Raw genomic sequence first — 24335 nt, forward strand, 5'->3', positions numbered from 1 at the left:
GTGAAAAAAAAACTAAAGAGGTGCTAGCATCAGCCAGGGTGGGCTTTCCAATGTGCTTGGGTCCTTGACATTTGCCTGAGGATGCCATGTTCAGATGCCAGGCCTGATTTCATGAATAGATGGCAACTGAAGGAGGGCATGAGATGATGCTGAAGGATTGCAGGAGGATGGATACAGAGAGATACCATCACTAAGGTATGTCGATTCCATGCCATATGCAAGTTCTTATGTGCCTTGAATTGGGCATGGAAGCAGAACTGCAGCCAGCGTGGCTGGAAAATAAAACAAAGGCTGAACATGTTCCCATCTCCTGGCATTTCATAAGAGTTGGACTATAGCATGTTACACCACGCTAGAGTAATCTTCAAGGCCAGTCCCACACAAAATGTTTTACAGTAGCCAAACCTAGGATGTACTTAAGTGTGTATCAACATGTCAGGGTCCTTGCCAAGAGGGGTCACAGTCTGTGCAGAAGACATAACTGTCATAATGCTGTTGCAGAAGCATAGCAACCAACATATGAAAAAGGATGCAGGATAATACCAATGCCATAAGCCTGCATTGATGGCATGACAACCATCATATTGACTGTGTCAGCATGTTTAATTCCTCCAGGGCACAAATAATTCACTTTGGCAATCTGCTGGGGAAGGGAAGGTTGTCCAAAATTGGGTGGAGGTTTGCCCAACTGGTTTCATTGTTCAAGAGGGCCCCTGACCCTCTGGAGAAGTGTTTCAGGAGTGCAGGTGGCTGCAGCTCAGAGAATAGGACAGGGAATCTTACTTCCATGACCTTGTTTAAGTTAACTTGCCTTAGCATCCCAAGTATTGAGCTGGGTGTCATCAATATATTGATGACAACCAACTCCAAAGGTCCAGATAATCTCTCAGCCATCTTTGAGTTAAAGATATCTGGAGCCTAAGGCCAATTGCCATGGGGCCTAGCAAGCCTCTCCAGTGGTTACCCTCTGCGTCTGACTGGACAGATGAAAATAAAATCACTGGTGAGGAAGCCCTGACACAGTGACCTGATGTTCCAGTTGTCCGTGAGAACTGTATGATGCCAGGCAGTAGCCTTAGATAGGAACAAGGTCAGCAGAAAAGTTTATCCCCTGTTGGTATCTGGGTGTGAATCATCCAGCAGGGCTATCAGTTTTGTGTCTGTTCCAAAAGCAAACCTGAAATGAGATGGTAAAGGGACAGTGAAGGATAGTTTACAAAATCAAAACATTAACATTTCAGACAGAACATGCTGACTGAAATGCCAGTGTAACAAAAAGGTTCCAAAATGTCAAGTTAAGGTGCAATGGGGGGAAGTTGCTGCTGAGACAAGTCTAATCATGGTCACCCCTCCTTTCATCCTGCAATTTCTTTCTTTGGTTCTTAAGAGATATTAAGACCAACAAATTTATTCCTGCTCCAGTTGTAACAATGTGAATTGAAATCACACATAAATAGAAAATCCTAAATGGTGTTCTAGTTGAAAACTGATTTTTTTTTTTAAAGCAGGAAAGATAAACTAACACTTTAACCAGATTTCAGAAAGGAAGAGAAATTCAGAGTAGGTTTTTTTCTATTTTAATTCAAACCACTGAATAGAAATTCACACCTGCCAGCTTTGGGAGAGCCAATCACAGATCTCCCATGCAAAGTGTCATTTGACCCCTAGAGAACCTGAATTACCAGTTCCTGCTCCCTTTGTACTTAGGTTGTAATCTCCACCTAGTTGTCTTGTTTGTTTTTTCCTCTCTAATGGAGTCAATTTCTCATCTGCAGTGCAAGATCCAGATGAAGATGCCCTGAGGAGATCAAGGTAGGCAACTAGCAGCAAGTACTATGGCCTTCTCTTTACTGATAACAAATATTTAGTGCTCTAAACTGGCATTAATTTGAACACTATGAAAATTTAGTTCTTAAGAAGCCTACTACATTTACTCAAACCACTAAAATGAAAGTGCTGTTGGCTTAACAAAGAGTCTCTAGGTGGAATAGATGGGGAAGTGGCCTAATTTCAGTGGGCGTGCCCAGTCTTTGCACAAGGGATTCCCATTTGTTTGTGGTGGGATTATTTTGTGTGACAGCCCCCCATGAGCCAGTGTGCATGTGACTGCCCTAAATTTTGTTAAGTGGATGGAAATGTAATAAGATGGTGTGGCTAGTCTTGAAATTTTAATGAGCAATTTATTTGGATGACCTTGTGATTGGCACTTGTTTCAATGGAGATGCACAGATGATCACGGTACAGGAGTTGTTCCCAACGATATGAATAAAACACCTAAAGTTTGTTTTAATGGAAACTAAAGCGGGGGAAAGCAAAAACCCAACTCAACCAAGATTATTTGGTTTGTTTCTTCTCATAATAATGCAGTATGAGCATACAGGACTGCTTTTGCTACTAGAGTAAAGTGTTTGTCCATTTTCACATATTCTGTCTCACAGAAGCTCAAATATTAATCCATTACTTGTGCTTGTCTAGCTTGAATAGGCTGCAGGATTCACCTTGTTCCTACATTCAGTTTATTGGTAGCTGTCTGGAGTAGATAATTCTGGATCCTAGTCTACTCTCTTTTTGCGTAGCTCTCCCTCCCTGAGCATATTCTTCTAGCGGGGTCTTGGGATTGCGATCGGTTTTATAATTTTGCCTCGCCAGAGTTCCCACTGCGTTGCTGCAGATTTGCTTTTATTGGTGTTTCATCCCTGTGATTCTTCCATGCATATCCCCATTTCTAAAGCACACACCCACCAGAAAATTTTTAGATGTATGTTTGCAGGTACATTTGGCTGCCATTCGCCTTCCGTTGCAAGTGCCAGGCGTTTATGAAACTGGAGCTTTGCTTATCTCTCAGACGCTTAGTCTAAGATTAAGGTCTATAGACTGGCTTCTTCTGCTGTTTTAGCAGAATGCTTACGGGCTGGAGAACTGCATCACATCTTGCAAAATTTGCACATGGAAGGCATTCCATAAGAATCAGTGTGCCCTCTCTGCATGTAGATTGCCATGTGTGACATCCACACATGTGGGTTTTTCCACTGCACCTACACTTGCTGTATATGTGCTGGATAGCATCAGAAAATGCACATCCCTTGGAGCTCTGCTGAATGATATTCTGATTGTAGCTGACTTACTGTAACATCGCATTTCTGACTTCGTTCGCACAGGAACCCTAAATAGAGCCTCTGCATAATGAGAACACTCTGGGTTCCTGTAGCAGTTCCGACAACTGCTACAACCACCTAAGAAAAGCTTCCTTCTTTCTTTCTTTTGGCACTACCGCCCACCTCCTTCCAGTAGCAAGGGAGGAGAACAGGGTGCTCAAGGGGGCAGTAGTGCTGGAATGGGGACTCTGAGCGGGACTGTAGAAGCAGTCACCTTAGAGCAGCCTTTTTCAACCTGTGAGTCCCCAGATGTTGAACTACAACTCCCATCACCCCTAGCTAGCAAGGCCAGAGCTCAGGGATGATGGGAGTTGTAGTCCAACAACATCTGGGGACCCACAGGTTGAGAACCACTGCCTTAGAGGCTCCTTACCATGTAGCGCCTCTGTTTATGACTCCTGTATGAACTAAGGCAATAGCTTCTGCACCAGTTAAGTATTTTGGATTCTGTACAATTCCCCAGGATTTGAGATGTTTCCACAAGTAACACAATCTGACCCATTAATATGAGACTGTTTGTTGTTCCTTTGCATGCCCTTGAAGGCAAAATATATTCCTCAAAGAGCTTGCACTGGCCAACAAAGGAAAGGTTCAGTTTAAAACCCCTGAAGTTGAAAGTAAGGCAAGGAATGATAGTTTTTGTTTTCAGAAGGGGAAATGGGCCCATGCATCCGTTTATAGAAGACTGTGTAAATTGTTGAATGTATGTAACAATACTCTATGCGTCATGTGCTGTATGTTGTCAGCCTTGTGCATGTCACTTGTTTCTCAAACTATGATTGCCAGGGGTGCTCAGCCACTGGTGAACATCTTGACTTTGGGCATGATGGGCCAGAAGGTTAAAGTAGGCATTTACACATTCAGTCAGTACTATCCTGAGCCTGCAGATTCATTTTTTAAAAGATGACCAAGAAGGATCTGTGGTCAAAGTAGCAGGTTTTTAAACCATAGAAGAAGGGGCTTCTGCAGTGGTACGCTACATCCTGATCCAACATAGACTACCAGACACATTCACCCATCGTTCCAAAAAGTTGGATAGACAAAGATGGAGTGCTGTGTCAAACTCCCAAATGCTGTTAGTAGTATAGATATAGTGGAGTCTTTAACTTTGTACAACATGGCCTCCAAAGCAATGGGCTTGTGGGAGAGCCTGTGGCAACCGCAACCTGTAATTCTTCCAGTATTCACTGAGTGTGGTCTTCAGAGAGGAGGCCTAAGACCATTTTTCATCAGTATTCATCTAGTAAAATGGACTTGCAAAAGTCTCCATTCTTGCAATTCTCTCCCATCTTAGAAAATGTTTGCTTTCTGCTGCTTTCAGGCTGTGCAGGTAGACTTTGATGCAACAATTGTGGGGTGATGCCTCCTTGTGGTGGCTCTTCAAAATTGACCTGCCCTTGTGCTAGCCTTCTCCTCGCCCTCCAGATGTTTTACACTACAATTCTCATTAGCCCCAGGCAGCTGTTGTAGTCCAAAACATCTGCAGGGCATTTGGTTGAGGAACCTTGCCATAGATGGATGAAAACAAAAATCAAAATAAGTCCTTTCAGACTGTCAATGTAAGAGACAATCTGCTTGCTAATTAGCACATGAATACTATTCTCTGTTGCTGTGTCGCCTCTGTATTTCAACTTCATTCACTGTGGGAAATTAGAAGGGCTGGATGATTCTCCATGGAGCTCCCTGTTTCCTTATAGTCTTCCACTCAAAAACCCTGGAGTTCCAGAGTAAAAAAAGAAAATAGCTGCATTTTTCACTCTTGGGCCTGGGAACTGTCACTCCATAACCAGCCCCAGCCACTGTTAATGTGTGGCCTTTTCTCAGAATGAGAGTATGTGGTGCTTCAGATTGTAAAGTTCCCATTTACTGTAATATTTTCCTTTGTTATGGGGTTGCCATGAATTATTCAGTGAATTGTGAAGTAGTTTGCCTTTTTCTAATGACATCTCTTGAATTCTTTATCATGCCGAGACAGAGGGAGATATCTTGACATGGGCTCTGTGTGTGTGTGTGTGTGTGTGTGTGTGTGTGTGTGTGTGTAAGTTTTTCTTTCTAAAAGAAAATGCTGTCTTTTGGGAGACTCCTATTAATTTGATTTGGAACAGCCTAGCTAGAAAACTGTGCACTAAATAAATGCCACAGAGAGAGAGTCATTAGGGAGAATGAGGCAGATGCCTCAGCTAACCTGTGCTGGAGGAGTTGTGTGGCAGGGAGATCAAGTTGGAGGACAGAGACCTCTGTTTGCCATACAACCTGTTCTACACCTCATAAGCCAGTCTGTTGCTTTCAGGCGCAGGGGAGGGTATTTTTCTGTGCTGAAGTTGAAGTAAGAGTCAGCTTCCAACCCATACGGCTTTTGCACATGGAAAGATTGGAGGAGGCACCACCTTGCCCTTTGCCTCAGGCAGCAAAACGTCTTCAGCAGGTGTGCCAACTCCTAGGAGCCGAGGCAGTTTCCACCCCCCCCCAAAAAAAATATTTTTTGAGCAAGCAGAGCACCCCGCCCCCAACTTCAAGGGGCATTCGGCTCTGCCCTTGGCTCCTTGCAGTGTCACAAGGATGCTTTTGCTGTGGGCTCTGCCAGTCCGGGGTTGAGAGTTGACAGCACAGACAGGGAGGATCAGAGTGGAGCCTGTCTGAATGGGGAGGTAAGCAAAGCAGAGTGGTGGCTTGGTGGGGCTGTGCGCCTCCAGCTCTGCTTTTCGAGGAGCATCTGTGGTGTGGCAGGCTGGGGAGTTCTGGGTCCCCTGTGGATTCTTTTGTGCTGCTGTTAGGCAGGCAGACAGCCAGAGCTTTGCACCCACCCAGGGAAGGCTGCTGAAAGGCAGCTGGGCTGCCGGTGAGGGCAAGTGGGGCAGGAGAGGTGCTGGCACAGGGGCAACAATTGCCAAGGGCCAAGGCAATTTCTGCCCCCTGGCTTCTTGCGTTATGCGACGTCAGGGTGTCATGCGCATGGCGTCTTGGCATCGCATGGTGTTGCATACGGGGCCCCCTCAATCCCGTTAAGAAGATGGCAACTCTGGTCTTCAGCCAACCCTCCCACCTACAGACCGCATGCATGCTGTGCCTTTAAAGCACATTTGAAGCACATTCTTTCCCTCAAAGAGTACCGGGCAGTGTAGTTCACCCCTCACACCCCAATAGCCCTTAGTTAACTACAATGTCCCAAATACTTTTTTGGGGGAGGGATGTCCCTTGAAGATGCTTTAAAGGTATGATGTGCAGATAGCCATGGACTTTTGAAGCTTTGGAGACATCTAAGGGCAGAGCTGCATGTTATAAGGCTCATGGGACAGGCACGTGCTGAGTTCCCATCTCCCCTCCTCAATACATAGCGTTCTGTGGGTGCAATTATGCTGTGCGTTTCCCTGCCCCTACTCCATGCCACCGACTACAGGTGAGGAAAAGCTCGGCTTAACTCCAGAACGCTATGAAACGTCACGAAGGGTGAAGAGGATACTTGAGATGGGAGCCCGCAGCAATGCTGGCTGGTAGCTCTTGGGAAGGGAGGTTAACAGTAGGTGGCGCCAGACACAGGCAGAGGCAGCTAATTCTGGTTTTGTCCATGCCCTTCTCTCTGCTGACCAGCAGAACCACCTCTGGAGTGGTTAGGCAGGTGGATACTGGCTGAGGCAGACTGAGGTTGGTGGGGTAGTGCCCCAAGTACCCTAGTGGACCAGTCTCTACTGGTTGAGTAAGTTTCTGCACATAGTGGTATCACAGGGGAGGCAGTAAGGCTCTTCCCTTTAGGTGACTTTGTGCATCCCTTCACTGTCTTCCAAATGTGGTCAGCCAGCCCATGCTGCATTTGCAGGCCCTCCAGTGCTGAGTTGGGCTGCCCTAAAGTCCTGGCCTGATGGCACCACTTGGAGGGCATTCCATGTTTACTAGGATAGGGAGTCATGCCTTGGAAATGGTACATTAGTAGGACCCCACAATATGCCTGTGCTTTGTGTATCGCCTGCAAAGCCTTTTTTCAAGGGCTGATTTCCACTGTTTATTCTGCTTGTTGTCTGTGCTTCTTTCAGCTTCGACGGTAACCAAGGTCCTGTTCATATGTTACTTAGAAACTTAAAAAACAAACAAGCCACCAATCCTGAATCATGAACCCGCTTTCTGGTAGCAGAGTGGTAGCCAGTTAGAATCCTGCATGTTCTCCTACACTTTTTTTGCTATGACAGACTTAAGGGCAAAGCTACATCAATGTGGCATGTCAGCCAAATGCCAGTGGAGGGGGAGTTTGAAGGTCATATATAGGGAGGCACCAGCAAGCCTTCTTGGCTGCTTCCACTCAGTCCTGTCAGCCCTCTGTGTGCAGCCAAAGAAAGGCAGACATTAGGACCCAGGAGAAACCATTGGCATGGTAGCAAGCTGTACTATAAAGAAGGGGAGCTTCCCTCTTTGCCATGATCTCAGTGGAAATTGATCCCTCAAAGTTGCCATTTGCATCAGTCAGATAACCTCCATAGGTGCCAATGGAGGCTTCTCTCCATACGGACGTTTGGCGGTGGGGACAGTTTTTATTTGGACCACAGCAATTTGGACCCCCACCCTTTGCAGTGCTGCTGCTGCTGCTGCTTGGGCACAATCAATTTATTCACACAATTAACACCCGTGTGGCTGTTATCCCGTTATCTAGTTTTATGTTAGGAGTGCAGCTACTGCTTACCTTTGTTTTTAAGCATACCTGTTAATTGTATCTGCGCAATTGACAACATGTCAGATCTGGTGTCGAGATACAGGGAAAGGGGCATCACTCAGTCTTACCTCAATAGCATCGCAGACTGTGATAAGTACTTAGACCACCTCAACCCATATTGCTCATTTAGAGTGAACTCTCTCAGGGAGATTGTACACAGGGCAAGAATTTCCAGTTTCTGGGGAAAGCAAACCCATCTACAAATTCCTATCCCTTCAAATCCACAAATCTGGCTTCTTTGGCAAAATGAAAGAAAGGAAACCAAGTTCAATTCAAGGGGCTTTCCATTTCATCATGTTTTACTGAACCCCATCAGGAGAAAGCATAACATATGAACAGGGGTGTGCTTTTTCTTTCATCTCACCAGTTTCACGCTCCAGTGCTGCATCAAAATAAGGATATTTTGGGGCTCCAGGGACTTCTTCTTTTTAAACAACTTACTAACAGATAAACAAACATTGAGATAATCATACGAATTATTTCTTCCTCCTCCTCTTCTTCGTTCTCGTTCACCTGTCTCTTTTAATTTTTCCAGCTCTGTATGGCTGTCCCACTAAACTACTGGCACAGATCAATCCACAGAGTTGTAGGATGCCTGGCAGATTCTGTGCATTTTTAACATTTGTGGAAAGATTGCTGAGAGCCCCTGAATCTCATAGGGGTTAACAGACACATTGCAGAATTATACCTGTACATAGTGAAGCAGCCACTTATAGGCCTGCAATTTTGGGTGTCAAATTGCAAGTTATTCCAGCTACAGCCCTATACCCTCACTTACCTGGGAGTAGGGCCCATTGAGCTCAATGGAACTTGAATAGGATTGCACTGTTGATATATTATCTTCCGTTCTACTGCAAGAGGGATGCCTTTGGATTCTCTGTCCTAGATGCCAAAACATCTTGGTCAAATATTCTGCCTCTGAGCTTACCCAAAGCTTGTTGTGCTAGTTCTGGTCTAGCTTCCTCCAACCTGGTGTCATCTGGAAGCTGTTGGACTCAAACTCCCATCATCCCTAACCTGGCTGAGACTGATGGGAGCTGGAAGGCACCAGGTTGGTGTAAGGCTGTTCTAATCATTCACACTTTAATAACAGAAATCGGAAAATATCTGTTAAACAGCTGCTGAGATTTATGTTTGGTGTGCGTTGGATACGAATTACCGTACGCTTACTTAGATGCTAGAATGCTTTAAATTGTTCGCTTTTGTTCTTGCATGCTGTAAAACCTCTGCCGCCTAATCAGACAGAAATTTGCTGGCAGGAAAATGATGAGGCTATACACTTATGAGTTCCTAGCAAAAGCAGCCCTGTCAAGCCAAGCCAAACTCAGACTAAGGGGCAGGAATTCGTGTTTAAATTAAGCTGAGCATTTTAAAATGAAAAACTACCCCAATTTTTCTTCAAAAGGCTGGTTGGTGGTGGTGGTTTTTTTTGTCCTTTTCTTTTCTCTTTTGCACTGATTTTTGAGGCAACTTAAATCCAAATAAATTGCCATTGCCCTAGTTGTAAGGCAGGGGAGCAGTAGCCACTGTCCCTAACCCCTTTCTTTCTTTCTTCCTCCTCTCCCTTTTTCTCTCCCTCTCTTTCTCTCTCTCTTTCTCTCTCCCTCTGTCTCTTTCTTCATGCCACAGGGAAAGGTTTGAAACGGAACGTAACAGCCCACGCTTTGCGAAATTGCGCAACTGGCATCACGGCCTTTCGGCGCAAATCCTTAATGTCAAAAGCTAAATAAATCCTATGAATAGTGAACAAATGTGCAAGACAGACCTGCTCTATAAAGAATAAACTGCTCTCCTGAGTTAGCCCCTAGGAGTATTCCGTATATTGATACACTAGGAAGGCATAACACTGGGTGTTGTTGTTTTTCTCAAAGTGCTTGTCTTTTGTTTTCTGTTGCTGGTTTCCCTCCACCATCCTGTAAGTCCTCTGAATTGTAAAATGGATTGGATTGGCCTTCACCACACGTATAGTGTAGCTTGAAAATGCTGACTGGCTTAGCTATTATAATTTCTAGCTTTTAACTAATGTAAATGAAACAGGGAGATGGGCAGATTTCTGCGAGCAAGTATATTTATATATAAAATAGCTCCAGAGTATGTTCCTGCAGATTAAATAAAACTGGAAATAGGAAGTTGGAATGGAAAGTGTGCCTAGGGCTTGGGCTTGCCAAATATGTAGACCTCTTAGTTGGCGTAGTTCAATGATGTCATTTTAGATAAGACATTTGATGTCCAGGGTTTAATTTATTTTTCCCTTGTCTGTGGCATATCTTTAAGCGCGGAGGCTTAAGGTGTCGCCTTTGAAACCTGAACCTTGCTGTGAGTGTAAAGTGGGAGGTGGTAGCTCAGGAATTAGAGAAGCAAAAGGCACAAGATAGCAAAACCTTGTAATGTTGGCCTGGAAGAAATGAGGAAATATGAGGAAAAATTGTGCGCATGGCATAACTTTTAGACAAAACTTTGCCTGTTCTGTATTGCAGTTGCTTTGAAACCCACTTTTCTCTGTATATAGCAGTGTGGTTGACCTGAAATAAAGACTCTAAAAAACAGATGACCTTACGTGCCTTTTTACCTTAAGTTATCTTGCTTCATAACATCCAAAGTCTCCTTTATTAGAGAACTTGTCTTCTTATTCTCTATCCTTAATTGCTGTAAATATGAAAGGACAGAGCCAAATAGCAATCCAGTTAGGAGGCTAAGGAAACTTGCACACAGACAGGGCTACGTGTGTATAGCATATCACAACCACCAGTCAGAAAGATAAGGCATTGTGCCAAACAGCTGTTGGGGAAGAGAAGGTGGGGCTCCATTTAGGCCTGCCCAGTCTCTCTTTCTTGCTAGACAAGCTGTTTTGACAACATCAGCCAATCTCTCCTGACAGAGTTCAGAGCTGCCGAATGCATGGGCGTAGCCAGAATTTTTGTTAGTGGGGAGCAGGCCTCTTGTTAGTGGGGGGGCAGAACCTCAGTTAGCTATTTTATTTACTTTTATTGATGGGGGAGGGCAGCTGCCCCTTCCTGCCCACCCCTTTGGCTACCCCCATGGCTGAACAGATGTACAAATGCATTGCTACAACCACTGATTTCCCTCCGCCCTCCCGCAATGACTAGATCTGTACTGGCTTTGCAGTTTTTCTGCCTGGTTGAGTACAGATTCCTTAATTATTTTCGTAACTTAGAGGTTGCACTATTCACACTACCCCCATGTCTGCGAGTATTTAGCACTCCACTTCCTGCTCTTTGGCGGAAAAGCTTAGTCCTCAACAATGGTGCACAAGTCTTCCTGTACTTGGTGTGGCCAGAAGTCTCCCATTTCGTCTTTCTCTGTTCATTTCCCTGAACTGTTCCCGAACTCTTGGGGAGGGGGCAAGTGGAACAACAACCAAAGGTTAGGTGCTCATTTGGGAAAGAGAAGAGAACCTCTATTTTTTTTCCCCTCCAAATATTTGAAGGACTTGGATTGGGAGGGGTGAAGAGGTAGTTCCGAGCTCCCAGCATACAGGCAGTTGTGCTATTTGGGACAAACTTGTGTGGGCAAAGACCTCTATTGGGTTGTGCTTCATTGCAGACCCATGTTCTCCATCTCCACAACTCTAGCAAAGGAGAAGAGCCATGGCTTAGTGGGACAGGAACACCGCTCAGTCATACAGCACCAACATTGCATACGAAAGGTCCTAGGTTCCCTGGCATCTCCACATAGCGATGGGAAAGACGCCTGTCTGAAACCATGGAAAACCAGAGCTAATCATTGTAGCCGATACGGAGCAACCCAAGTGGGATAGCTCAGTCGATATAGCATGAGACTCATGATCTAAGGATTGTGGGTCAAGGCATATGTTGCGTGAAAGATCCCTGCATTGCAATTTTATGATTCTAACTTGTCTGACCAGTGGTCTGACTAAGGTGACCTCTTAGCTTCTACCTTTACTATTAAGAACCTTTCTGTGTGCCTCATTATTCTCCCATTGTGCTTTTTTTATCCCCCACACCTTGCCTTTTCCATAGGGGAAATTAAATATTATAGTTTCACAGTTGCATTTCAGATCACCCCTCCTCTGCCTCTCGCATTCTTGCCAGTTATAAGCCAGAAATTTCTTGCCAGAAATTTCGCTGATAAGTTAATTTTTAAAAATGGCACATGCTTGGGCAGAGGATGATAAAACACTGCAGTCAATGTTCTAAAACAGAACCCTGAGAGACCACTGTGATTGGGGACATCCCTGGTGGGACTGGGCCAGGGAGAGGGGCTAGGGCCAGACCTGGCCTTGTGCTTGGATGGGGAGGGGGCATGTTGGGTACCACATCCAGCAGCCCTGCTGTCTCTCACCCACCCAAGGAGGGTCTCTGCCTTCTCAGTTCCTAGAACAAGGCAGGGAGGGAGGAGGTGGGGAGGCCTTGCTGCCATTCTCACCACTAAAGCAGAAGAAAAGGGGGAAATGTTAGCTGGGGGGAGGGGAGGAGAGGAAGAGGGGTGGCAGAGGCAGGGGGAGGTCAAGACAATGGGGTACACACAGTGTGATTTGCCCTGGGCCCTTCACCCCCTTAGAACCAGCCCTGATTGTGCTGACTGTCGCTGAGAGAAAAGGCTTTCTGAGAAAACCCCAGTGTGGACATCATGGACGCTTCAGGTGTAGATTTCTGAATCGCAAGCTCAATTGTGGGCTGAGGGCACAAGGTGTTTAGGAAGATGGTGCTGCTTTGGTGTAAAGACTACCTTGCAAACATTCCACAGGAGAGGAAACGGTTGCGGATTTTGATGTAAAAGTATACAGAAAAGGCAACTGCTTTCACGGGGACAAATAGTGCAGCTTTGGTAGTTCTTACCAAGAGGAGGGATTATTGCTATCAGGATCAAGCCAGACATCTCTACAACTCTATACCAAGTCTTTATTGGATTCTGGATCAGAGTCCTGGATGAGAGTTCAGGTACTTTCCTACATTGTTAATTTTGCTTCCTGGTTGGACCAGTGGAAGAGTCTTCCACCAGGATTGTTTCTGTGCCATGTTGAATCTTTCAAGATTGAAAGCCAAACCCATTTCTCTTTAATGCATCCCGCTGGCCAAAGCAAACCATTCAGGGTATACCTGCACTATAAACTGAATTTCTAAATCAGTTTCGCCACTGTGGCTTCCCACCCCATTCCCAAAGAATCCTGGGAACTGTCAATTGCTGGCAATGTTGAGATCTCTCTGTTCTCAGAACTAGAGTTCCCTAGGGAGATGACTCTTAAGCCATTTTTAATCTGTCTACAGATATACCCTCATTATTGGCCTGCATCAAGCCAGTGCTTTCATTTGCCTTAACATTATATTCAGGGCTGTGTAAGTTCTTCATTTTGTGCAAATGCAGAAAGGGCACCAAATTTTATAGAGAGTATCAAATTAAGTGTCCTGAGAACTTTGGTCTTCATTTTTATTTTTATTTTTCCTAAAAAGGCAATTTTCTGGCCCATGTGAGTATAAGTTTGGGCTTGTTTTTTAATTTAAAAAGTGTGGGAAATGCCTGGTGAAATATCAAATCAAAAGGGGGGCTACTTAGTGCCCCCCCATTGTCAAGAATCAGATCCTATAAAGCTTTTAGACCCTGCATTCTCTACGACTGATTATGAAAATAAGCAAATACATATATACATAAATTGATATGGGTTGCAGCCTTCCATTTTTCTTGGAGCAAAATTCCAGCGATCTTGGAGTAGAATTTTAATTTTAGAAAACGACCAGAAATAAAGAGCACACAGCCCTGACTAAATTAATTAATGTTGCAGAAATGAATCTCTGGCATTGACTTGAGTTGACTGGCTTTCCTTATCGCTGGCTGTTAGCACGTGAGTTTATAGTAGTTTTCTGCCACATTGTTTTGTTTCTGATGTAGCATTTTGTTGTCTTTCCATCTGCACTAACCACACTGCTTTCTGACAAAAGTCGGCTTTGCAAGCTAATATTGTGGCAAAGTATATGTTGTTCATTTTGGCAAACGCTGCTTCTGTTTCTTAACTTTTCATGCCTGAGGGGAAAGGGCAACTTTTCTGCCCCCCACCCTGATGTCAACATTATGCAGAATAAGGTGGCAAAATGAAACCGGGGTGTTCTGTCTTCTACCAGTTACTGCCTGCAGTTGAACCGTCCAGCATTTGCCCGTCTCATTCTGCCTGAGGTTCTGCCCATTAGAACAGTGATGGGTAACCCTTCAAAGTGTGAAAGATGCATTCTTCCAGTCTCTCCTGGGGTGCTGCCTATCAGAGGGGCCAGAGGCACAGCTGTGTGGAGCACCAAGAAATGTGACGCCTTTGTACACCCACACAATAGTCAGAAGTTTCTACATTTGCATGTGTGCATCGCCCCACTCCTTACCCAAACAAGCAAGATTAGTTGCAGCCAATTACATATTTTAGCTAGATGGGGGCAGAAAGAGGGAATGGGGCAGGGTCACTGAGGGAGGGTTCTGTGCCTGAGGAGGCAGGTGTCCTAGGGAGAGTCCCAAAGATTGGATAAGGAGGCCTGGATGGCCACATTTGGCCCTGGCCCTGAGATAATGCCACCACTCTGTAGAATGAGTCCCATTCTGCACTTATAGGTAAAGGGGACCCCTGACCATTAGGTTCAGTCGTGGCTGACTCTGGGGTTGCGGCGCTCATCTCGCTTTATTGGCCGTCGTACAGCTACTGGGTCATGTGGCCAGCATGACTAAGCCGCTTCTGGCGAACCAGAGCAGCGCACGGAAACGCCGTTTACCTTCCCACCGGAGTGGTTCCTATTTATCTACTTGCACTTTGATGTGCTTTTGAACTGCTAGGTTGGCAGGAGCAGGGACCGAGCAATGGGAGCTCACCCCATCACGGGGATTCGAACCGCCGACCTTCTGATCGGCAAGTCCTAGGCTCTGTGGTTTAACCCACAGCACCACCCGCATCCCTGTATTCTGCACATATAACAGCAAGCTAATTGTTGCTTCTAATGAAATAAAACCATACTGTCCAAAGCATTCTCTCTCTCCTGTACCACTCTTATAACATAATATCTGACTACTAGGCTCATTATCTGACTACTAGGTATCATCATCCCCAAACATTATCTAAAGTCTTGTTTGTAGTCTTTGGCTGGATCTAGACACATCAAAGAAGCGTTTCGGTTAAACGTGTTGTCACAGTGTTATAATGCATATACAATGCATATAAAACGCTTTTTCTTTACCAATCTAGCTGAGTTCTTTGTCATGATAAAGAGCCAAAAGGGGGCGGGGGAGCAGTGCATAATAAATCAGAAAATAGATGGCAGTAGCAAGTAGATCAACTGCAGCCAAATGGGCTGGTTCTCATATGCTTGATTGTTCAGCACTTGAACACCGTCAGCTGAATGTGTGAACAAACTACTGAAAAGCACTGTGGTTGAGGTGACGTGGAAGTTCTGCCTGTAGGGATTAGTTTTTAATGGCATCTTTGCATATGCAAGTCATCCCTTGGTGCTCTCTAACCATCAAATGATGAACACGCATGTGTGAACTGACCCTTGATATCTGCACCAGAAAGCACTTATAGCTCGGTAGCTGGGTTTATAGTCAGTAATTTTTGTCCTTCTGTTTGACCGTCTAATATAGCCCATTGCTAGCACATCAAGAAAGAGTAGCATGTAAAGTTTAAAAACAGAATAGAGAATTGCTCATTGAGATCTGCACTTGCTGATTCCTTTTCTCACAACTCTGAATATTTTCCTTTTCTTCTGCATTGCTGTAAGGGACTGTATTTCCCCCCCTGCATTGTTTCATGCCATTCTCTCTCATTTTAAATTTCACAACTCCCCTGCCGTCATCATTCAGTAGCTCCTTTGATACAGACACTTAAAAGAACAATTTCTCTAAGATTCACTTTTCCCCCACTGCAAGATGATGGTTGCCACTGGATGAATTTTGCCACTCGAATAGCTGGCCATCTTTATCACCCTGCCGGGTGGTGTAAAGAATCATGCCAGTCACCTACCTTTCCAGCTTTAAGTGCAAAAGAGTAGCAAAAAAACACACATTCCTTACTATTTCTCAGGATGATACAGACGACTAGCATAAGGAGCAAAGTTCCATTGCACTGCGACAGTTTGCTAAGTGATAAATTATCGTTTATATTCGCTCATCATCTTGCAGTCGGCAAAGCTGGTATGTAAGCAGAGGACCAGTTTACTGAGTGCACTTGTTAAACAGTTGTCTGTCCTCGGTCACACCTGTTTTATTGATCTCCTCCAGTTAGATGCACATGGACCTGGGTGTCACTGCAGCCACCACAAAGGGTTGAGGAACCTGATGTTCTGACAGTCACAGAAAGGACTGAGATCCAACAGAGGCTTCCACTGGAAGAAGGGGATGATTTTCACTGATCCCACACTGTTCCAGGAGGGTCCCAGACCCCACAACCCTACAGGACAGCCTTTCGGGGGGGTGTAGGGGGAAGGAGGAATCAGCCAAAATGGCCGCCCCTCTTCTTCTAGCAGGGATCCCCTGTAAGCAAAATTCTGCTCACGGGATCCTTGGGCCCAAGCTTAAACATCAAAGCCACACATACATAGTGGAAGGCTGAAAATCAAGTTGGAATTGTCACCATTCAGACTAGTTCCATAAGGACCTTGTTACAGGGCGATGCCAAAAATTTCATTGGAACAAATTCACCTTCAGGCTGGCATAGTCTACAATGATTCCCACCCCCCGGTGCCTTTTCCATAATTTTAGAGGCCTAATGCTGCTAGAAGCCTAATCTTTGGTCTTGTCTTTGATCTGGATCATTTGCTTTATGTTGCTGTAAATTTGGCTACGTTGGAAATAAACTGCTTCAGATTTCCTCGCACCCCCAAGCTGAATGGGTGTGGAAGTTTATCTTTAAAATGTTTTTTGCATGCCCTTTGGTTCTTGGTGTATTATTTTAACACTTCTTTTCGTTCACAGACTACTTTGTCTAACATACACACTTGCACACCACCGAGCCTGACTGCTGTTCTATATGTAACCTTGCAAGTGGATTGATCACTTGGGCTTGCCCATACAGCTTTTATGTGGTATATTATAGCTGCATAACAGGGGATAGGCAACTTTGGTCAGAATTTCTTATTCCCAACTTGAAGTCCGGGGCTGGTTGATACATCTGTGCTGAACACAAATCTCACCTCCCCTAGACTGGCCAGTTTCAGAGGATATACAGATGAAGGGTTTGGTGTAGCCAAAGTACTGCGGTTTCCATGTTTGGAATGCCCCTGCTTCAATGGAAAATAAGTAATGCTTGATTTGGGGACTCCATTCTCATGCTTCAAAATGAAGAATGCATAGCATAGCTAGCTCATGGGCATAGTGACCATCTTCTCATAGTAATAGATCTTCTCAATAGTAATAGATTGGTGGGATATTGTCAGGTGTGCAGCTCCCCTGTGTTTGATATCACGTGTCAGAGCTCCTAAGGAAAAGCTTTGTCCTTTAAGTGCCTGTTTGACAAAGCAAGAAGGATCCTCAATTCTGGAGAGATCCAAAGATGTAAACTGCTGCACCTACGCAATTATTCCAAGAACTGGAAACCAAGCTGAGAGTTGGATGTCAGTGGCAATTAGTACACAACTGGGCATAAATCACTCTGAAATCTGTATGGAGTCTCCCAACTATTAGGTGTTTCACAAAGGATGGGCATTTTGGAGGAATGTAATACTATACCCCCAGTAATTGGGTGCCACCGCAATGGCTCAGTGATTCATTTAGGTCAATGTATTGGTAGAGCATGGGGTTTACTGGTGTGTATTTAAAAATAAACAAACAATAAAATGGCAGTCTATTTTAAAAAAAGGATTGACAGTTCTCAAAAGTAAGATCTAAATGCATATGTCTATTTATCCTACTGGATATCTGCAAAGTACCTGATTTATAAACACTTCAATTTTAATTAAGTGACCAAGTATATAAGTACATCAGAAACAGGAAACCAAAGTTTCTCTTTAGCTGCTCCCATAACAGTAGTGGTCTTTTATTGCTGTTGATTACCGTATTTTTCGCTCTATAAGACACACCAGACCATAAGACGCACCTAGTTTTTGGAGGAGGAAAACAAGAAAAAAAATATATTCTGAATCCCAGAAGCCAGAACAGCAAGAGGAATCGCTGCGCAGCGATCCCTCTTGCTGTTCTGGCTTCTGGGATAGCCACACAAAGCCTCTTCACGACAGGGGGAGCCTTCATCCCGCTGCCCTGAAGAGGCTTCACGAGGCTAAGCCAGAACAGCAAGACGGATCGCTGTGCAGCGATCCCTTTGCTGTTCTGGCTTCTAGGAAAAGCCCCCAAGAGCTGCGCTCCCTTTAAAGAGCGCGCGGAGCATGTGTGCAGCTCTTGGGGGCTTTTCCCTAAAGGAGGGGAAAGGGCAGCCCGTCAGTCCCTTCTCCCACCTCACGGAAAAGCCCCCAAGAGCTGCACACACGCTAGACGCGGCTCTTTAAAGAGCGCACGGCTCTTGCTGGCTTTTCTGGGAGGTGGGGGAAGGGACAGAGGGCAGCCTGTCAGTCCCTTCCCCCACCTCCTGGAAAAGCCCCCAAGAGCTGCGCTCCCTTTAAAGAGCGCACGGAGCATGTGTGCGACTCTTGGGGGCTTTTCCTTGAGGGGGGAGAAGGGACTGATGGGCTGCCCTACTCTCTCCTCAGGGAAAAGCCCCCAAGAGCCGCACACACGCTCCACACGGCTCTTTAAAGGGAGCGCTGAGCAGAGCCTCCCGCCTGCATTTGCTCCATAAGACGCAAACACATTTCCCCTTACTTTCTAGGAGGGAAAAAATGTGTCTTATGGAGTGAAAAATATGGGAAATGTTCACAGCCTCCAGATTTTGCTGGGCTACCACTCCCATCAAGCCCAGCCAGCAGGGCCAGCAGTCAGGAATGATAAGAGCTGTAATCCAGCAACATCTGGAGGGCCGCAGGTTCCCCACACATTATTTAGATTAGCCATACATGTATTGCAGCTAAGAACAGAGCAGAAAATCATTCAGGGGGAGAAATTCATTCAGCTTGCATTTCGATGCATATCTATAACTAGATTGCACTTCCTGAACCAAGACGCAGCTGTCCCTCGAGATCTACACTTCTCAGAATTTTGTGAAGCGGTTCTCCACCCAAAAAGTGTGCACAAAAATGCATATATCAATGAAAATAACATTCCAAGTAGGGGAAGTTGCTTGCGGAAATGTGTATATTAGGCAAATTTGTCTACAAAGACTGCACATATTAGAAGAAATGCATATGAAAATGAATATTTTTAATGTAGGCTTTAAAGAAACACTTGCAAGTGGGTGCAGAAATAGGGCAAACTGAACCTAAAGTTGGGAAACTGAGAGAAACTGAAATTGACAAATTTGTCCATCCCTAATAGCAAGCAGTTACTATCTTCTATGAGGCATTTTGTTCTACGAGAGAAGGGCGGGGGAACTCATCTTCTAAGACGATGCCTGCCACCTGGAATTTGTATTAAAATAATTAACACCCTTTGAAAGAAAAGGAAAAGTGTTTCCCACTTAATGATTAATTAATTGGTTGATTAATTATCGACTAAGACTTGCAGTATGCAAACCTACCTGATAGTAAACCTCACTGATCACAATAGGTCGTAATTCTCTGCAAACATGCGGAGAATGTAAACATTTCAACCCTAATTCTTACTCTAGACAGAATATATGGCAATAGATATCCAGTGGGTTCCTTTAACTAGCTTATGGGTTGCTTATGTTTAGTTCTCACTGAAATTTCAATCCATTAAATTGTCAGTTACCACTGCAGATGGGGACTCATGGGACTGAATGTTTTTTCATACAACCTGCCCCCTCCTCCCCAAATAAATCCTCAACCCTCCACATAGAAAACTAGCCTGTCAGAAAGAAGGCTCGGCTAGATTAGACCCCTTGTAATCTAGCTTTCTAAGTGCATGGATTTACTAATATTTTGTACAGAGAGACATTGAATTGTCGGAGCTCCCAGCTCCCCTGCAGTCTGAAGTGGGGCAGTCCAGATGGAGGTGTACCACCCGATGAGAAATTTGGCCTGCATTTTTAATTGTTTTCCCTGGCGACTCAGGGAGCCCCTTGAAGGGCCCTCGCTGCTTTGCGAACTGCTGGAGCCAGCCATGCACCACCTACCTTTCAGCACAATTCAATAGTTCTCCCACCACAGGAACAATCATTAATTGTATTCATACTATATTCCCCTCCTTCCACAGTGGCAAGAAAAATGTTGCTGGATCTCCTGAAAACAGGTAATGTGTTTTTGTAGACTTGACTCCCCTGTTTATTACAGATGCTTTCCCTCGGACACAGAACGGTCACACCCAGCAAATAGTTATATGCCTTTAAATCCTGCTCATCAGTGGGTCGAAGCCCTCTTAACCTTATCCTAGATTTGGGGTTATTCGATTTATGAACTGTTTGAACAGATTAGAATACTCGTTTATAGTGGATAAAAAGAGGTGTCTGCACCTGGGAAACTGTACTCTAGAAAGAGATTGGTCTTGGTTTCAATCAGGATAGATGTTAACGTTTCAAATGTAAATTCACTGGAATTATTCACCATTTTATTTAGAAGTGTTTTTAGTTACATTTCCCCCCCTAAAACTTTCTGGTCAAGTAACAGAATGGTTCTTCTCTTGTGCTTTCATTCTAAATTTCTCTTTGAAAATTTCACAGCTGAATTAGGAGGGGGACACGTGATAGGGCTGTTTGCAAGTCACACCCATTTCCCTGTTTATTTTTTTATATATACTATACAGCACATGTTACTGCTGAAATATGGTTGGTTCAGCTATCACTGTGCAGCTGGCCTGTGTTCACCATGTATCTCCTCCATTCATGACTCACTGTTTTGCTTTATAACTTAAATCTCTTGCTTTTCAGTATTTGGACCTCCCATTTTACCTGACAGTTAAAGAAAGTTATAACAAGTTTCTAGATTTCTCAGTTCTCTGAAGACACTCCTAGGCTGAGTTGGATCCATAAGTGCATCTCTGCAAGCAAAGGGCATCTTCAGCTCATGGAAGTTCTGTTTTAACACCTTGCACAAGAAAATTAAAACCAAATCCATATATATGGATTTGCTTTTAATTAATGTTCTTACTTAATAGACAAACATAAACAGTAATGTCACCAAATTAATAAAATGACATTTGCAAACAAAAGAAGATATATTAAAAACAAACAAGCAAAATACCAAAAACATACATACAACAACAAATCCATAAGTTCTTATGTACAGACTTATGTCACCATATTCTTTAATCCTAATTCTTTGTCTTCTCCAACAGACTTCCATCTTCCTCTAAGTGGGTCCATTTTATCTATTTGAACTGCTCCTTTTATCCTTTCTTCATTTCTTCTATTTTCCACATACTATACTAATAATCCATATTGTGGTTTGCAAAAATTAATCAAAGCAAATCCAAGTTTTTACTTGGGGACACTGGGTTTTTTACATAATCTCTATAGATTCCCCATTCCTTTTGGAATATTTGGTTAGGTTGTCTCCTAATGGCATCTGTCATTTTTGCCAACTCAAGATATTCAAATAGCTTATCCTGGCATTCATTTTTTGTTGGTAGTATTTCACTTTTCCGATTCCTAGCTATTAATATTCTAGCTGCCTTTATGACATAAAAAAAATTCTTTTTTTTTCATTCCTCCTATTTTCCCCCCCTGTTCGCACAATAAATTGTCCAGGAGTTTGCACAACTTCATGAGCAAGTGGAAGCATGAGAACTGCTATAGAGTCTACCCATTTAAGCACTACAGTATGTGCACTCTTGGACAAGGGATTGTAAAACAAAGCTAGTGGTTATTTTCTTTCTCTTCCCACTAGTAGAATGTATTTACCACGGAAATATGGCATATTTTCAGATGCTTTTGAATCTATGATGTCAACAAAAATGTCAGAGAAACCACACTCTTCATTATGAAATCCAGGAGTTTTATTTGGGCACCTAATATTATATCTTGGCATTTATTATTATTATTATTATTATTATTATTATTATTATTATTATTCCATTTTAAGGAGCAACTCGTTGAGCTCTCTCTCACAAAAGCCTTTGAAATTCAGAGGACTTTTATGGGAATTATGCCGGGTGGGTTGTATCCTTGAATGCTCTTCTTTAACACATGGGAAAAAGTGACCCTGAGGCAGCTTTACTCCCATGCAACTAGTTCTGCATAAAAACTAGTGGCCCCAAATGCGGATGTGAGTCCACATCAAAAGTTGCATCCCGTCATTCCAGTGGGACCTGGATGACCAGTGCAATACGGTTGTGCATTGAGATGCACACTGCACCCGCCTTGCCTGCACACACGGCAATCTGCTTCTGTGTGCATCTCCTCCCTGCTACATGAGAGCTTTACAACGGGATGCAAAAATGTTTCAAAGCATTGCATCCTACGGTAGATTTACATAGTGGCCATGTAGATCTATATCCTTTAAATGCCAGCTCCTTGTTTGGCCTGATTCCAACCCCTTCCCTCCCCAGCCAAGGTCTTGGTTGTTCTTTAAGTTGGAGATGATGTGATTCCCCACCCAATGACCTCTCTTATGCACATGCACCCTTGTAATCTCTGTTGCCCAGCGCTGCAGGTACTGCTCACGATGCACAGTATGCGACGTCAAGTGTTTGGCATTGCCCTAAGTCTTGCAGCACAGATGCCAACACTGACAGAGCTAGAGCAATGGCCTCCAAAGGGTCCGTGAGATTTGGGACTGGTACAAGTCAGAGGGAAGCCAGCTGCCACAGTGCTGGCCAGACAGTCCCTCCTGCTTTCTCCAGTAACCAAAGGTACACTGCACCATGCAACTCCATGACTGACCTGGTTTGGATCTTTGCTTTGGGTTTTGTAATAACCTCTTCTAACTTCTAATGGAACATTCCAATATTTAAAGACTCTCTATACCAGCGGTTCTCAACCTATGGGTCCCCAGATGTTGTTGGACTACAACTCCCATCATCCCTGAGCTCTGGCCTTGCCAGCTAGGGATGAGGGGAGTTGTAGTCCAACAACATCTGGGGACCCACAGGTTGGGAAAGGCTGCTCTATACAGTCTACACACACACACACACACACACACACACACACTGTATTTAATATGAGACATTAAATGTTACATCTTACCTCACTGTTAGATAATTGTCTGTAATAAATGATTACAGCAGCTTCACGTCTCCAGATTATTGCACAATAACTGCAGCTGTCACTTATAAAGGGAATTTGCCCCAACTAATTCTGCTTAAAAATCCAATTCCACAGGTATGTGTTGGCCCAGCCTTTGTAAATATGCTCACAGAGGTTGCTAGCCTACAGTTGTTTTACTAGCCTGCTGTAGGCTGGCAAAGAAGGGGTGGGCAGCAGCATCCATCCTCCTGCAATCTGCTCAGAGGGGCAGAGCTCTCAGCTCCTCCTCCACTAGCTTACTCACTCACTCGTTGGCATGCAGTTTCTTGTAATCCTCAACTACAAGGTGCGTGCTTAAATACGAGGCTGTGTTAGCCACAGAGAGAAATTAGATCCAGAATTGGAGCTCCTGCGTGAGATTTCCCCCATTCACTTTAGCGGAGGGCACAGTTTCTGAAATATACTCGGAGTCGAGTGTGAATTTCATGCTCTACATTCAGCTCATAGTAGCAATGAATGAAACTTGCCCCAAAACATCTAGCTATATATACATTATTTACACAATGGGCCCCGCATGATTGGCTAATTCTGGGCTGCTCCTGCAGGCCAATCAAGTTGCGGATTCACCTCCTCCAGAAGCCTGATTGGCTGCTCCTGCAGGCCAATCAGGTCACTGATTCACTTCCACCTGGAGCTGGATTTGGTGGCTCCTGCGGACAAATCAGACTGCTGCATTCTGGATCCTATTGTTCTAGGATTCAGCTAGTTTCATTTGTGCATAAGTGCTTCATTTGTGCAAAGGGACAAATACATAACAGTTTCATTTGTGCAAAGGGATGCACAATCAGATTTCTTCACTGAAATGAATAGAGTTCCCATGACTGGGAACCAGGTGTGTATTACCATTCCCACACTTGCAAGAAGTTACTGAATTCGAGTAAAGAAAAAAAATCTGCATTAGGGTTGGTTAACAAGTGGCACTCCAAATATTGCTAGACTACAGTTCCCATTATCCTGATCATTGGCTAATCCTGGCTGTGGCTAATGGGAGTTGGAGCCCACTACAGCTAGAGAGCCACAAGTTAGCCACCCCTGGAGAAATATCAATTTATTTAATTAAATTATTGCCTAAATTGCTTGCCCATCTGTATTTAGTCAAGTTGCAATTTGTTTTAGTTCAAGCTTCTTGCTACTCTTGCTTTGGAGTAAATCCTACTAAAATTAGTGGGGCCTCCGGGGACACATTGAACTGAACTGTAAAGATCAAAAACATTTCCATATTAGTTTCCAAACTATGTTCATTTCCGTCCAAGTTCCCATTCAATACACAGCTTGCAACCTTTACCAG

The 24335-nt window shown here is 44.2% G+C and overlaps 1 protein-coding gene across 50 annotated transcripts in view; it reads left to right on the plus strand.

Annotated features, from left to right (window-relative positions):
- The window catches only part of LDB3 (LIM domain binding 3), a 144834-nt gene that overhangs the window by 90130 nt on the left and 30369 nt on the right, over window positions 1–24335 (plus strand). For 21 of the 50 annotated variants that reach the window (XR_014548297.1, XM_083614672.1, XM_083614708.1 and 18 more), the window contains 3 exons: window positions 1776–1812; window positions 20062–20097; window positions 22447–22653. The exons of 6 other annotated variants lie outside the window; for them this stretch is intronic. Coding sequence is in view for 43 of the 44 variants with exons in the window: in XM_083614672.1 (XP_083470798.1) it covers window positions 1776–1812; window positions 20062–20097; window positions 22447–22653 (280 nt within the window). In the remaining variant the exon portion in view is untranslated. Of the gene's footprint in view, window positions 1–1775; window positions 1813–9483; window positions 10401–20061; window positions 20098–22446; window positions 22654–24335 lie in introns of those variants that run through there. 23 more of the 50 variants (XM_083614702.1, XM_083614689.1, XM_083614698.1 and 20 more) reach the window with 3 other exon arrangements.

The sequence above is a fragment of the Podarcis filfolensis genome, assembly GCF_964270895.1.
Source record: "Podarcis filfolensis genome assembly, chromosome: 5".
In the NCBI taxonomy this organism is placed as follows: Eukaryota; Metazoa; Chordata; class Lepidosauria; order Squamata; family Lacertidae; genus Podarcis; species Podarcis filfolensis.